The sequence below is a fragment of the Arvicanthis niloticus genome, chromosome 19 (assembly GCF_011762505.2).
Source record: "Arvicanthis niloticus isolate mArvNil1 chromosome 19, mArvNil1.pat.X, whole genome shotgun sequence".
In the NCBI taxonomy this organism is placed as follows: domain Eukaryota; kingdom Metazoa; phylum Chordata; class Mammalia; order Rodentia; family Muridae; genus Arvicanthis; species Arvicanthis niloticus.
Window position 1 is genome coordinate 19,567,557 of NC_047676.1, and position 12,639 is coordinate 19,580,195.

General features: G+C 32.2%; 1 protein-coding gene across 2 annotated transcripts in view; it reads right to left on the minus strand.

Annotated features, from left to right (window-relative positions):
- Nucleotides 1–12,639, minus strand: part of LOC117723847 (cadherin-10) — a 200,409-nt gene that overhangs the window by 121,323 nt on the left and 66,447 nt on the right. For both annotated transcript variants that reach the window (XM_076916406.1, XM_034523410.2), the window contains exon 2: nucleotides 6,682–7,026. In XM_076916406.1, coding sequence (XP_076772521.1) covers nucleotides 6,682–6,912 — 231 coding nt within the window. In that variant the 5' untranslated portion in view covers nucleotides 6,913–7,026. The remainder of the gene's footprint in view (nucleotides 1–6,681; nucleotides 7,027–12,639) is intronic.

Consider the following 12,639-nt stretch of genomic DNA (forward strand, 5'->3'; position numbering starts at 1 on the left):
GGGTTTTACACTACGATTTTCAGATTGACTTTCCAGGGAGAAATTTGGTTTCTTGTCTCCATCTTATTTCTAACCACTTATTTCAGAGCTGTTGCCAGCTGGTTGTATCCACCTAATTAAACTTACAGAGGACTCAGTCCTCAGTAATAGGAGCACTGATATTATAAGTCCTTATTGTATTTACATGAGGCTAATCTCTCAGGTGAACTTAAAGAATTTCAGAGAGGATATTCCTCTTGAACTCCTCATGCCCATTTGTTCTGAAGTATGTTGCATCAAAAATATCCAAAACTAATAAAAGAATATAAGATAAAAGATGTCTTTTATGGGGTGCTAGTGTTTACTAGAATTTGTTTACAGATTGGAAAACAGTTTTTTTTTTTCTTTCAAATGCTGAGGAAGATAAACAGAGATCTTTGGTATCCATTATTCTGTACTTGGCTTTTGTGGTATATGTTGTACATGAAGCAAAAAATAGTTTCATATTTTATTATACTTAAATATATCATCTGCTTCATCTTCTGAAGATAGAAACTTGTGTACAGGAAAATTATATTTTTACCGCTGTATATTTAATGTCAAAGTAGTAGCTAGCAGTTGCTCCAGATATTTATTAAAAGATTCAATGTATGTTTCATTTGCCCTGATATGTAGACTGTACAAATTTAGAGAGGAGAACAACTGCATGCTTAAGATGAAACAAGCCAGTACTTGCAAGCATCTAAATTGGATGAAATAAACACTAGTGACTAATACAAAGTATATACTGACAATTAGGAATATCTTAATTATAAGAAGTCATGAAACGTAAATTGAGTTGTTTAGTATTCTATAAACAACTTTATTAAACTAAGGTCCAGTAAATATTTCTCAGTCTTCACACAAATGACACGGGAACACAAGAGATTTGAAAGGTGTCTGTCCCATGCATTGAAGAATGTTCAGCGGGATTACTGTTCAATGATACTGAGAAAAGGAAGACCACAGTTTTACTAAAAATGCCCCTAGGCACAGAGAATTTCCTGAGAATGCAGAAGTAATTTCTAAGTAGAATCACTGATACAGAGTTTTTGCCCTCCTCCCATTCAATCTGGGGATATTGGTAACTAAGAAAGTAGTCTGCAGTGCAGAGATGACTGACAAAATAGTTGAGTTCTTCCCACATCTTCAGTCATGGGACAGTTCATCCTCATTCACTGTTAATTAAAGCATTGTAGTATCAAATGCACAAGAAGATATTTACGCCAGCAATGCCATCATTTCTAAATAGAAAAACAGACATTGGGAGTCAGGGTTTTCACAGACTATTCAGGTAGAAGATGAATGTTCACGGTAGATTATATACTATACACCAAAGAAATAAACAAGGGCAAGCGACAAGGATCAACACCCCACAGAGCCAAGAGGAATTACCACAACAACCAGATGACTAGTGCACTAAAATAGAAACCAATTATTGCTGTGACTCTCAAAAGGCACCATTATTTCAGGGAAACAAAAAGGATATGGATTTAATAAATAAATGAAGGCCTTTTCTTTTGATCAAGAATGCTAAACAATGAACAGCTCCAGAAGAAATATAAACAATTTAAGGACATTTAGACCAATATTACAAAGGGCAGTGTGGCCTGGACACCATCTGCATACAGTGGAGTCAGGTGAACGTTTTTCTCACTCGAAGAAGATACTCAGAGCTGCTCTAGCTTTCTATATACTTCTAGAAAATAATGATTTTAGTTCTTTGCATAAATTGTTTGACAATACAGACTTCGACTCAAATATGTGGATGTCTGCTTATTGAAGGAATCCAGCACAAGCATGACAAACAGAGCTTTGGCAGGCCTTTCACTTCTCCTGCATTCCGTCTACTTTGATAAAAAAGAAAAATACACTAGATTGCATTTATATGGTATTACTAAAGCTATCAACCAAGATCTCTTCTCTCTTGTGACCTCATAATCCTCCTCAGACTGACTACCAAGATCTAGCTATCAAAGTATTGAAGTCCAGCAATTAAACACCAACTTTAGGCACACCTAATTAACATGCCAAATCAAAATTAAACATGTCATCGTAACACAGCATTTTGCTTTTTGCCTTTATAAACTATCATTTACCTATTAGCCTTGTCTGTCTCCTCTCTACCCAGAAGTCTGTGATGCCTCTGGGACAAATAATTGTTTTTTCTCCAACTGCTAAGACTCATTTTCCGTCTCCTGACTTTGTGTCTTATTCCTTACACTTTGTCCCTCTGGGAGAAGTAAATATCCTTTGTACTGCCAACTTAGTGTTGTAGTGTCTCATGATAATAACAGGCCCTTAGCTTATGATATTACTTATTCTGTATTTGGAGATTATTCTCAGGAACTGACTTGATTAAAATCTATTTATGGTTATTTTATGTGACTAGAGAGGGATAATTGCATAAATGCATAGATTGTGTAATAAATATCATCAGTAATTTTCTTGGAACTGTGTATGTGTTAGAACTCAAAGTAAATGAAAGAGCAGTTGGTCTAAGTTTGATAGGGTAATACCAGCTAAGAATCTTAGCATTCTAGAAAATGAGACAAGAAATGTGCAACAGTTTCTTCAGAGGTTGAAGCATTCCATCCCGAAGGGAAACTACACAAGCAAGAAGATAAACAATTCAAAATAGCTTCAGGAAGTCCCTGAAACTGAGCAGATTCATGAGACCCCCCCCCACACTCCTTGATATTGTAAGGAAGGCTGAGAGTGACTCTGAGACATAGAAACTGAAAAGAAAAAAAAGCAAAACTGAAAAGCTGAAGAAAAAATAAAAGCTGATGATGACACTCTGACAAGCCTAGATGCCAAAACTCTGAGATGAGACCAGCTGCTGGATGGATCAAAACGTGCCAAGGAAGAATTTTAGACCAACTAAGTTGCCTGAAAAAGACATTCTCCAACTTGTAGAGATGTCAGAAGGCTATGTAGTGTGCTCCAGGTTTCCAACATAGTGTAAGTGCCACGTATGTTGGGAATTGGACTTGGGTGATATATCTGTTTTTGAGCCATTTCTACTTCTGTAAGTAACCCTTCACCCATACCCCTGTAAGCAAAAATTGATCGGTTCACTAACATGGAATTTGTTGGTATCCATATGCTGGTCTGTCATGTGATCCCTATCTGGTGTGAACAGATATTTGTGTTGTGTCTTAACAGGAAAAGTTTTGTCATACAATTAAAGAATCCCATGTTTCAAACAAGGGCTACATGTGAGGTCCTGTCTCAGCAAAATGTGTGTGTGTGTGTGTGTGTGTGTGTGTGTGTGTGTGTGTGTGTTAATACCATTGTTGATTTTAGTCACAAAGATATGCAAGCTAAATACTTTGAAAATATCTATTGAAGGACAGTACTTTGGAAATAGGATACAGTTATTAGAAAGCATATATAAACAGATATTCAACAAGCAATGCAACAGAGTTGAGAATCATATTTTTTCTGACCCTTAATCATACTGAAAAAGGGAGAAAGTATTAAAATTACAGTGGTTCAACTATTAAACATTTTCTATGAAAATGTAATGTCAGGACAGCAACTGTCCAAACTGCCATGGACTGCTATAATTGCCTGAATATAAAGAGTGACTCAAAGTTCAGTGTTAGGAATAACTCATGGGAAAGGTAAAACAGAAAACTCTATGTTGTGTTTATTTAAGCTATGAGCCACTCAGGCAATTGCATGACTTAGAGGAAAATCCTTGACTACTGAGACTGAAGAAAGAAATGTATTGACTTTACTGTTTGACTTCTTACAGTCATGGCAAGAACAGTTTAGCCTCTGGCCTGTCTCCTTTCTACAGAGATTTTAAATACCCTTTGCATTAATAATGCATCAGTATTTGCAAAAAGTGCATTTATAATCTGTTCACTGGCGTAAACATTCTCTTTGTTTACACAGACAGAAAAAATGAAGGCTAATAAATGCAGTTACCCACAAAAAAAGAGAAATAGTTGAAAGTAAGATGCTACTTCGAGGTCTTTTTTGCTAACTGTATGCTTTCCTAAATAGCCTTCAACTTCAAAGTTATAAAGAAAAGAGTGCTTGTTTGGGAAAATGTAACTGTCTTTAAAAAAAACAATCTTTCAATCTCTATATATGTGCTTCATTCTCACGAACTCTTCCCACCAGAGTCATTCTCTTTATTGCTTCCTATTCTCAGCCCCAAGACACTCCTCCTACAGTGGGATGTCTGTCACTATTTTCCCATATGCCTGTAATTAAAATACATTTTAAATCTACAGCAAAATCAACCTAGAAAGACTGAAACCACTAGCATATTTAGCAATGTCTGTCTCACAGGAAGTAAAAATTTAAAGATAACTTTCCTAAAGAAAACTGACTGTGTAGTAACTTTTCATATTTAATATTAAAATAATATATAGGAAATGTAATAAATTCTATATTTTATAAAGAAAATATGTATTATAACCAAACTATATTCATTAAGGTTTATTATATACATACACACACATATATATGTATATATATATACATATATACAAATATACATTATATAATATTCATATCCATATCTATATCTATATTGTTAGAGATAGAGAGAGAGAGAGAGGTAAATATTTTATCAGTTTTTTATCTTACATACCTAAAATAATACATGTAATTTGGATTCAACTGATACAACAACCTAAGACACTTATGCAGTATTAACCTGTGACTAATAAGAAAATGGATTCAAATATCTATTTTGTAGGCTATGAAATGAAGAAATCACAGAAATTATAAAATAGACCTGAAACCTGGTGGTGTGAATGAGAATGGCCTCTTGTGTCTCATATGTTTGAATACTTTGTCCTCAGTTCATTGAACTATTTGGGAAAGATTGTGAGATTTCACTTAGTTAAAGGAGATGTGCTACCTTTGCTGGCTTTCATATTTCAGCAGACAATAATCATACCCAGTGTGTCTCTCTTTGCCTCCTCTTGGGTCTCTAGATTTGAGCATCTGCTTTTTCTGCTGCTGTACCTGTGCTCCTCCATCTTGGATTCTAACACTCTGAAACTGTCAGTCTGATTAGACCCTTTTTTTCATAAGTTGCCTTGGTTATGGTGTTTTTGTCACAGTAATATATAAGGAAATAGGGCAAGATAGAAGCTAAAAATAGATGCAGAGGAACTAAACACACTTGAAAGTTGAAACATCTACAGACCTTCTATTGGAATAGTAGGTCATCATGTACTTTTAAGATAGGAATTGTTGTATACACTCAATAAAATACATTAAAATTCCGTGAAATCTTATAGGTTTTTATATAGATGATTGGGAATATTTTGGTTGTTCTAGTTGGGTTCTATGTCATTAACCATATATTGTAAGTAGATTCTAATTTTAATTGTCTAGACTAATATTAAATTCTAGACTAGTTTTCTCTGCCAAATGGCCAAGTGGCACCAGATGGCTGAGGAAGGGTTATTCAATATGACTAGCAATCATTAAATTACCTAAATACTTATTAACACTAGACTAACAAAGACATGATGTAGAGTTCTTGGCTTCAAGGTATTGATATTCTGTTGATGGGGGGATGAGAAGTAATTTGAGTATTATGAAAAAGCATATACTATAAGAATAATTCAATTTAATAACATTTATTAAATTCCAATTAAAGACTACATGAAGAGAAATTGATTGAAATTGAGTAACTGCTATCTTGAAAAACAAGTGAATAAATCTGTTTCTAGTCTTCATGGCTTGGATTTCTCTTCCTTTACTTTTATATAGTAGTAAACCCAAAAGATTTCTACTCCACCATATACAAAATTCCCCTTTACATTATTGTCAGTCATTTAATCTCACATGGAAAATCTGATAATTCTTTCCTTGTGCTAAGGTTGATAAGTTTGTTGTTTATTTTCCTGCTCATTTTAGTCAATACATCTCAAATGTCTCCCCTTTATTACATACTTAACAGGACTAAAATAATTGGAATACATCAAAGTTTTAAAACGAGGGGAAATTTATTTTTTTTTCTTCCTTTCTTTCTTTTTTTTCTTTCTTTCTTTCTTTTACATATCCAATGTTTAATCTTTTTGGGAAATTTTTTATCTTAAAAACAAATTTTTTTGTATGAATCTTAGCACAGATTCAAGAAGCATTTGCTTCTGTCCCTTTAATACTCCAAAAGGTAACTTATTTATACCTGCTCACCTTATTTGTTTTTAAAAATTATGCCCACACATGACTTAAAAGAAATATAAGACAAATATTTTTAGAAACATTTTATTAGAAATAAGCAATATAGTTGACCTTAAAAAATATTTTTATTTACTTATATGTCATTTTGTAAAATTTTAATCTTGACTTTAAATTGTGTTTGCCGAAGTAAATACTAAGGTTAACTTAAACACACTTTATCCTTTAAAGGACTTAACTGAGTTTCTATAAAAATTCATTTTCAGTAGCTTCTTCATTTGTGAGATTGGCAAAGTAATGTTTGTAAAGAATTCTGACATTTAATATGTTAGGATCATCCCACAATTCCTCCAAGTACAATTTGTGTTTCAGAAATTTAAAAAAGCTATGGGAATATTGAGAAAATCAAACTTAAATTCATTGGGATCTTGAATATCTTCAACATTCCTTGGTTAGACAGATAAATTAAGAATATGGTTATTTATCTTTTCATCAGAGACTTACCTTGCCTACATATTGATAATCAGAGCCAGTATATTCTTCCAGTAAGAAAAACTGGTTCCACATCCAGCCACGTTTTTGACGGTGAAGGATTTTACCATCATTTCTTGGGGCACGGGATTCTGCAGTCATTTGCTGAAGCCCAGGAGTCCTTCTGAACATTAATTCTGGACAGCAGAAGGGGGGCAGGCATGCCCAGAGAACAAACAGTCTCAACAACTGATAGATTGTCATACTTTACTTCTTGAACTATTCCAGTATAGATGATGAAAATGTAGTCCTGTTTATGGTATCAGATCTCAACTGGCTTCCAACACTTCACCAGTGCTGTGAACATATTTCCAAGAGCTTCAAACAAACAAACAAATAAAATAGTTAATGGAAAACATTATGACTTTTTAATTACAATTTTAAAATGAAAACTATTAAGTAAAACTAAAAAGAAAATACTCTTTTTCTCTGTCTTAAAATAATGATCAGTTTTAGTGTCTGGAGAAATATCTACAATTCAAGAAAAGACAATGATGAATATTTTATTTCAAATAAATTGTTAAAAACACCATCATAACCCTTTCTCTTATGGCACAGTTTTAAAGATTTGTAATTCCTAAATTTAGTAGAGAGATGCCATTCTGAATGTCAATTCCCTTAAAATTTAGCAAAAATTAAACTTTAAAAATTAAATTTGATTCTAATATATTATGAAAATTATGAGGAACTTCTGAAATGCTACACTATTTAAGGAATTTTTAAGTAGTACCACTGATAGTTGAAAATTAGTCAGAGATTATAAAAATTAACAACAACAAAAACAAACAATCAAACAAACAAGAAATCCCCACTTACTTCAACAATAAGAATTGTCCTATAGGCCTTCTGCTGAAGGCTATTCCTTCCTACTGAATTAGTCTATGGATCAGCAGGCTTTTCTTCATAGAAAAGGCACTACTATAGGTAACAGATTTGTAAGAATGTTAGCACTAGGAAGTAGGAGGACTTTTGGTACCAGCTATATGTTTAATAAACTTGCAAGCCCTAAGCACTTCTTATGACAATTCTGCCTTCACCTTGGACTAGAAGCCCTTAATATCTAATATTTATGATGGTAATAGTCTACTCATTGCCCTCCAACCGGCTAGCTGCCACTCTTTCTATATAATATCCACAGTTAATCCCGTTGTAATGTGAAATTTGCAGTATCTTGAATGCTCATTGCACTGTGAGCAGAAACAACTTAAATCCTCTCCTTAAATCCTATCATAACCACCCTAATATTTCATGTACCACAATATATTTTCTATGTTCTAGTTGCTTATCAAGTATACTATTCTATTGAATCATAAAAATCTCTTGATGGAATGTTTGTATTTCTTCCTTGCTGTTTTAGTCAGTGTCTAGAACAAAGCCGTGCACATTAGAAAAAATTTCATTACATATTTTTAAATTAAGAAATAATGTAGAAATATAATGATGCAAATATATATCTTTTCCTGTTATATGAGCATATATCAAATATTTATGTATGAAAACACATATTACAATAACAATTACTTGTGTTTTATTATTGTTTAGAGGCATTTTTATTTTATAAATTTGCTTAGATTATTAAAACTTTCTAGTAGACACATATTTTAAACCATAAAATTATAAAAATCCCTTGATGGAATGTTTGTACTTTTTTCTTATTATTTTAGTCAGTGTCTAGAACAAAGCTGTGCACATTAGAAAAAATTTCATTACATATTTTTAAATTAAGAAATAATGTAGAAGTATAATGATGCAAATATCTATCATTTTCTGTTATATGAGCATATGTCAAATATTTATGTATGAAAACACATATTACAATAACAATTGCTTATGTTTTATTATTGTTCAGAGGCATTTTTATTTTATAAATTTGCATAGATTATTAAAACTTTCTAGTAGACACGTATTTTACATCTTTATATCATAATTGATCTAAATTATTTGGAGAACAACAGGTTTGAAATCTATGTGTTTTCTATGAGAAGCATTTTAACTACTCCATGATTCACATTTATCTTTTCACTCACAGGTATTTGTTAACAATCTGTTTGGATTTCTTTTCCTTTATTATTAAAATGATTGAAAGGTTAATGTAAATGTCTCTAGAAATAGGATTAATGATGAACCAGTGTCTCCCTTGAGTATATTAAATGATAGTAAGCACATGAAGTCATACAAAGTGATCAATATAAACTCTATTATAATATGACACATAATACTTTGCTGGAGTTTAGCAATGAGCTGCTGCATAAAGTGACTTAACATCCCAGAACTAAGACTTTCAGACATATATATTGATTGCATTCTAGAGAGTAGGAACATCTAACAAAATGTTGTTTGTACTTTTATAAATCAGGATATGTTACAGGATATTGGCCAGAATCCTACACTACTTCTAAGAGTAAAGAAGTGTAAGTTAGGTTTCTGCTCTGTTCTACTAAAATATTAATATTTATTGAAGCAACAGTATACTCAACTCATCTCTTTTAGTCATTAACAAATTTGACAATAACTATATTCAATATTGCTGCTCACTCTCTATATAGATATAAATGACCAATAATTATAACAGAGAACTGACATTTTGGAAATTAGTGAATGACTACTATATATTTAAACACTGTTAATAAATACTTAAGACTCTACATAATGAATGGAAACACATTTTTATTGTTGTTGTATATTGAAGTATGCAATGATTTAACACATTTAGTTATCCTCAATAAGATGTATACTTTAATAATAGTATAATTAAGAATATATTTAAATATATTTTACATCCAAACTATTTGATACTCATCATTACATTCTCCCAAGTTAATTTGTGCTAAACATATCTTATGACATTAGGAACCAGTATGTAGACATTTGAGAACACTGCTTACATGTTATAAATACAACTAATAATTATTCTTCTGGTAATAATTGTTACTGGAAGCTAGGGGTTGTCTTTGAGTACTTTCCATGATTACTCTTGACTTTATTTTTTGAAACAGATTGAACCTAAAGCTTGTAGATTAAGCTAAGATGATGGACCATGGCTCCCCAGAATCCTTCTTTCTCCACCTTCCCCATGTTAAAATTACAGGTGCATAGCATCACTCCTGGACATTTTAAAGTATGTTAGACATCCAAATTCCCTTCTTATGTTCACACAGAAATCAGTATGGACTGAGCCATCTTTACAGCCCATCTTGTCAGAACAACCTTAGACAGGCTCAGTCTGGTTTACACAATAAAAAGGGGAAGTTGTAAAGGGCTTTTGGGGCTGCCTGGCAAGAATCTGTCATTGGCCAAGGACAAGGAATAGAGCTGCTTGGAAAGAATCTAACATAGGTCAAGGACAAGGAAATGGACTGCAGGCAGGAATCTGACATTGGGCTGAAATGAATAAGTAATTTCAGGCAGAAATCTAAATTCTAGGATAGAATAAAGAAATTTTAGGCAGGAATCTAAATCTTAGGCTAGAACAAAGAAATAATTATAGGCAGAAATCTAAGTCTTAAGCTAGAACAAAGAAGTAGGCTTCAGGCATGAAAATGACTTTCAACTGAGACCAGGAAGTATGCTCAGATATTTTGATCATCCTGATAAGCCCTTAGAAATGGTGATCACAGGAGTGATCACAGGACTCTGTTTATTTTCGTGCATATTCTTTAATTATCTGGGTTTATTACGTTCCTTGTTCCTGGACTATTTGCATCTATTGTATTGCTAGTTCCTCAACCTATAACTCACCTTAATACTTGCATGTAATTTAAACAGTATAAAGGCAAAAAAAGGAGGAGGAGGGGTGGGATTGGGGATTAATGGGTGGGTGGGGGAATGGGGAAGGAGGATGGCATCTGAAATGTAAATAAATAAAATACTGAATAAAAAAATGAAAGAAAAAACTGAAACAATAAATTCAAACAGATTTTCTTAACCTCAGTCTTTACTATTTAAAAGAAGTCCTGCAGGGCATTATATAAATTAATTTTTAACCAACTTTATAATGAATAAAGTAAAATAAAATACTTTAACACATTTGTAACTGTGAAAAATAATACTTTAACATTATTTTATCATTTAGAACCAGCTATTAAAAAAATCTACTTTCACATTATTTCAAATAATTCTTAAACTATGATATAGATTCTGTAATTTCTACATTTTCCATTAATGTGTAAATCTGAACACTGTTCTGGCAATTATTCCTTACTGAATTTGATTCACTAAGAAAAAACATAATATTATAATAAGTAAATATGTCTTTTTAATTCTTAATGAATAAGTTGGACATTTTAAATTTTAAATTTAAAGTGAAATTATATAATATAAAATTGTATGAGAGGGAGATGCCAGCCATGCTAGCTAGAATTAGAGTATTATAATTAAAAACAAAACAAACGGTAGAGGTAAAAAAAAAAGTAGTAAAATGAAGACATTCTGTAACATAATTTGTGGCTAATAAGAAAACCAATAACACCCATGCTCCCTTGCCTTAGTTTTAAAAGTAATTTAATATAACTTTAACATGCAGCTAAGAAACAACCATTCAATTTGAAATCATCTTTCAATATCATTTATTCCTTCCACATTTCCTTCATACCAGAACTTTTAAATTGTAATGTAAATTCAAATTCCTGCTTAAATGTTGGAATGTCTATGCATTTGTTGAACAGGGACAAGTTAGAGAAGAGTGTAATGATATTTCTCTTTATTGATTTCTCTCTCTCTTTATTTTTCTGTGTCTGTCTCTTCATTTAATATGTACTTACTTTGGCATAAATGTCAGTCTACTCTGTCTTGCTATTTACACCAGAACGTCCTCAGAATCAAAGTGATCCTCCACTTCAGCCTCTTTGAGTCCTGAGCTCGCTCACAAGTGTGTGCATGTATGCAAAAGTTTTCTGTTTTTAGTTCTAATTCAGCTAGATCTGTGCAGGGAGGATGAAAACCATGGGCCAGCTGTGTATCTGAAATCATCTTCAAAATATTTATGATGTTCTGAGTGTGGTACATCAGTACCCAGATACATATTTTACAGAATTTATTGGATGTTAAATAAGACTGCAGTGAGAAAGACCAGAACAGTATCACTAAACATCTGAAGTCTTTCTCCTATTATTTTCCTTGTTTGTTTGTTTTGTTTCATTGAAAGAAACTCTTTGTTTCACACTATGCCACACAATATCATCTTTTTTCTCCAGTTCAAGCTACAGAGTGAATCGCATTGCAAGTAAACATGAATAAGGTTGTCACACTGTTCTCAATTCAGCTTTGTTATCAAAGAAATTTCAATCTATGAGATACTTATCAAAATATTGCTTCCTCTGAAACAAGTTAACTTTGGTATTCAAGAAGGCAAGATCACAGATTATAATGTGGTAGCATCTTAGTGAATGTCACTTACTCATTGTCTTTCCATACATCACTGCTGATCAAGGCCACCCATTGTTGACTAATAAAAAGAATTACTCATTCTTCAGCCAACTGGTTACACTCACTATAATCTTCATATAATAGACTTTAGTCACGCACTGTCTATAACCATGAGGTAAGTTGCTAACAGTCATTAAGAAAAAAATGTATGCCAATTTAAGTGGACACTTTAAATATTTTAGAATTTCATACAGTAGAGTCTAATGAGATTTCAATATTGAGAAACAAAAGAAAGACATTTCCAGGTGTATTTTTACAAGTCAAATGAATCAGAATATATTAAATACTTCCTTTTGTATAACTAATGCCAATTTATGTATCTAGAATAAAGAATTATGAGAAAATTGAATCAAAGTGTTACACTAGGGATTCAAAAAAATGAGGCCATATGCTTGATCCTATTTTCTAAAAATTCACTGAATACTACCTACTGTGCTTTAATGTCAGAAAACATATAATTGTACATTGAATATTTATCACTTTATTTTTAGGATTCTGCACATGTAA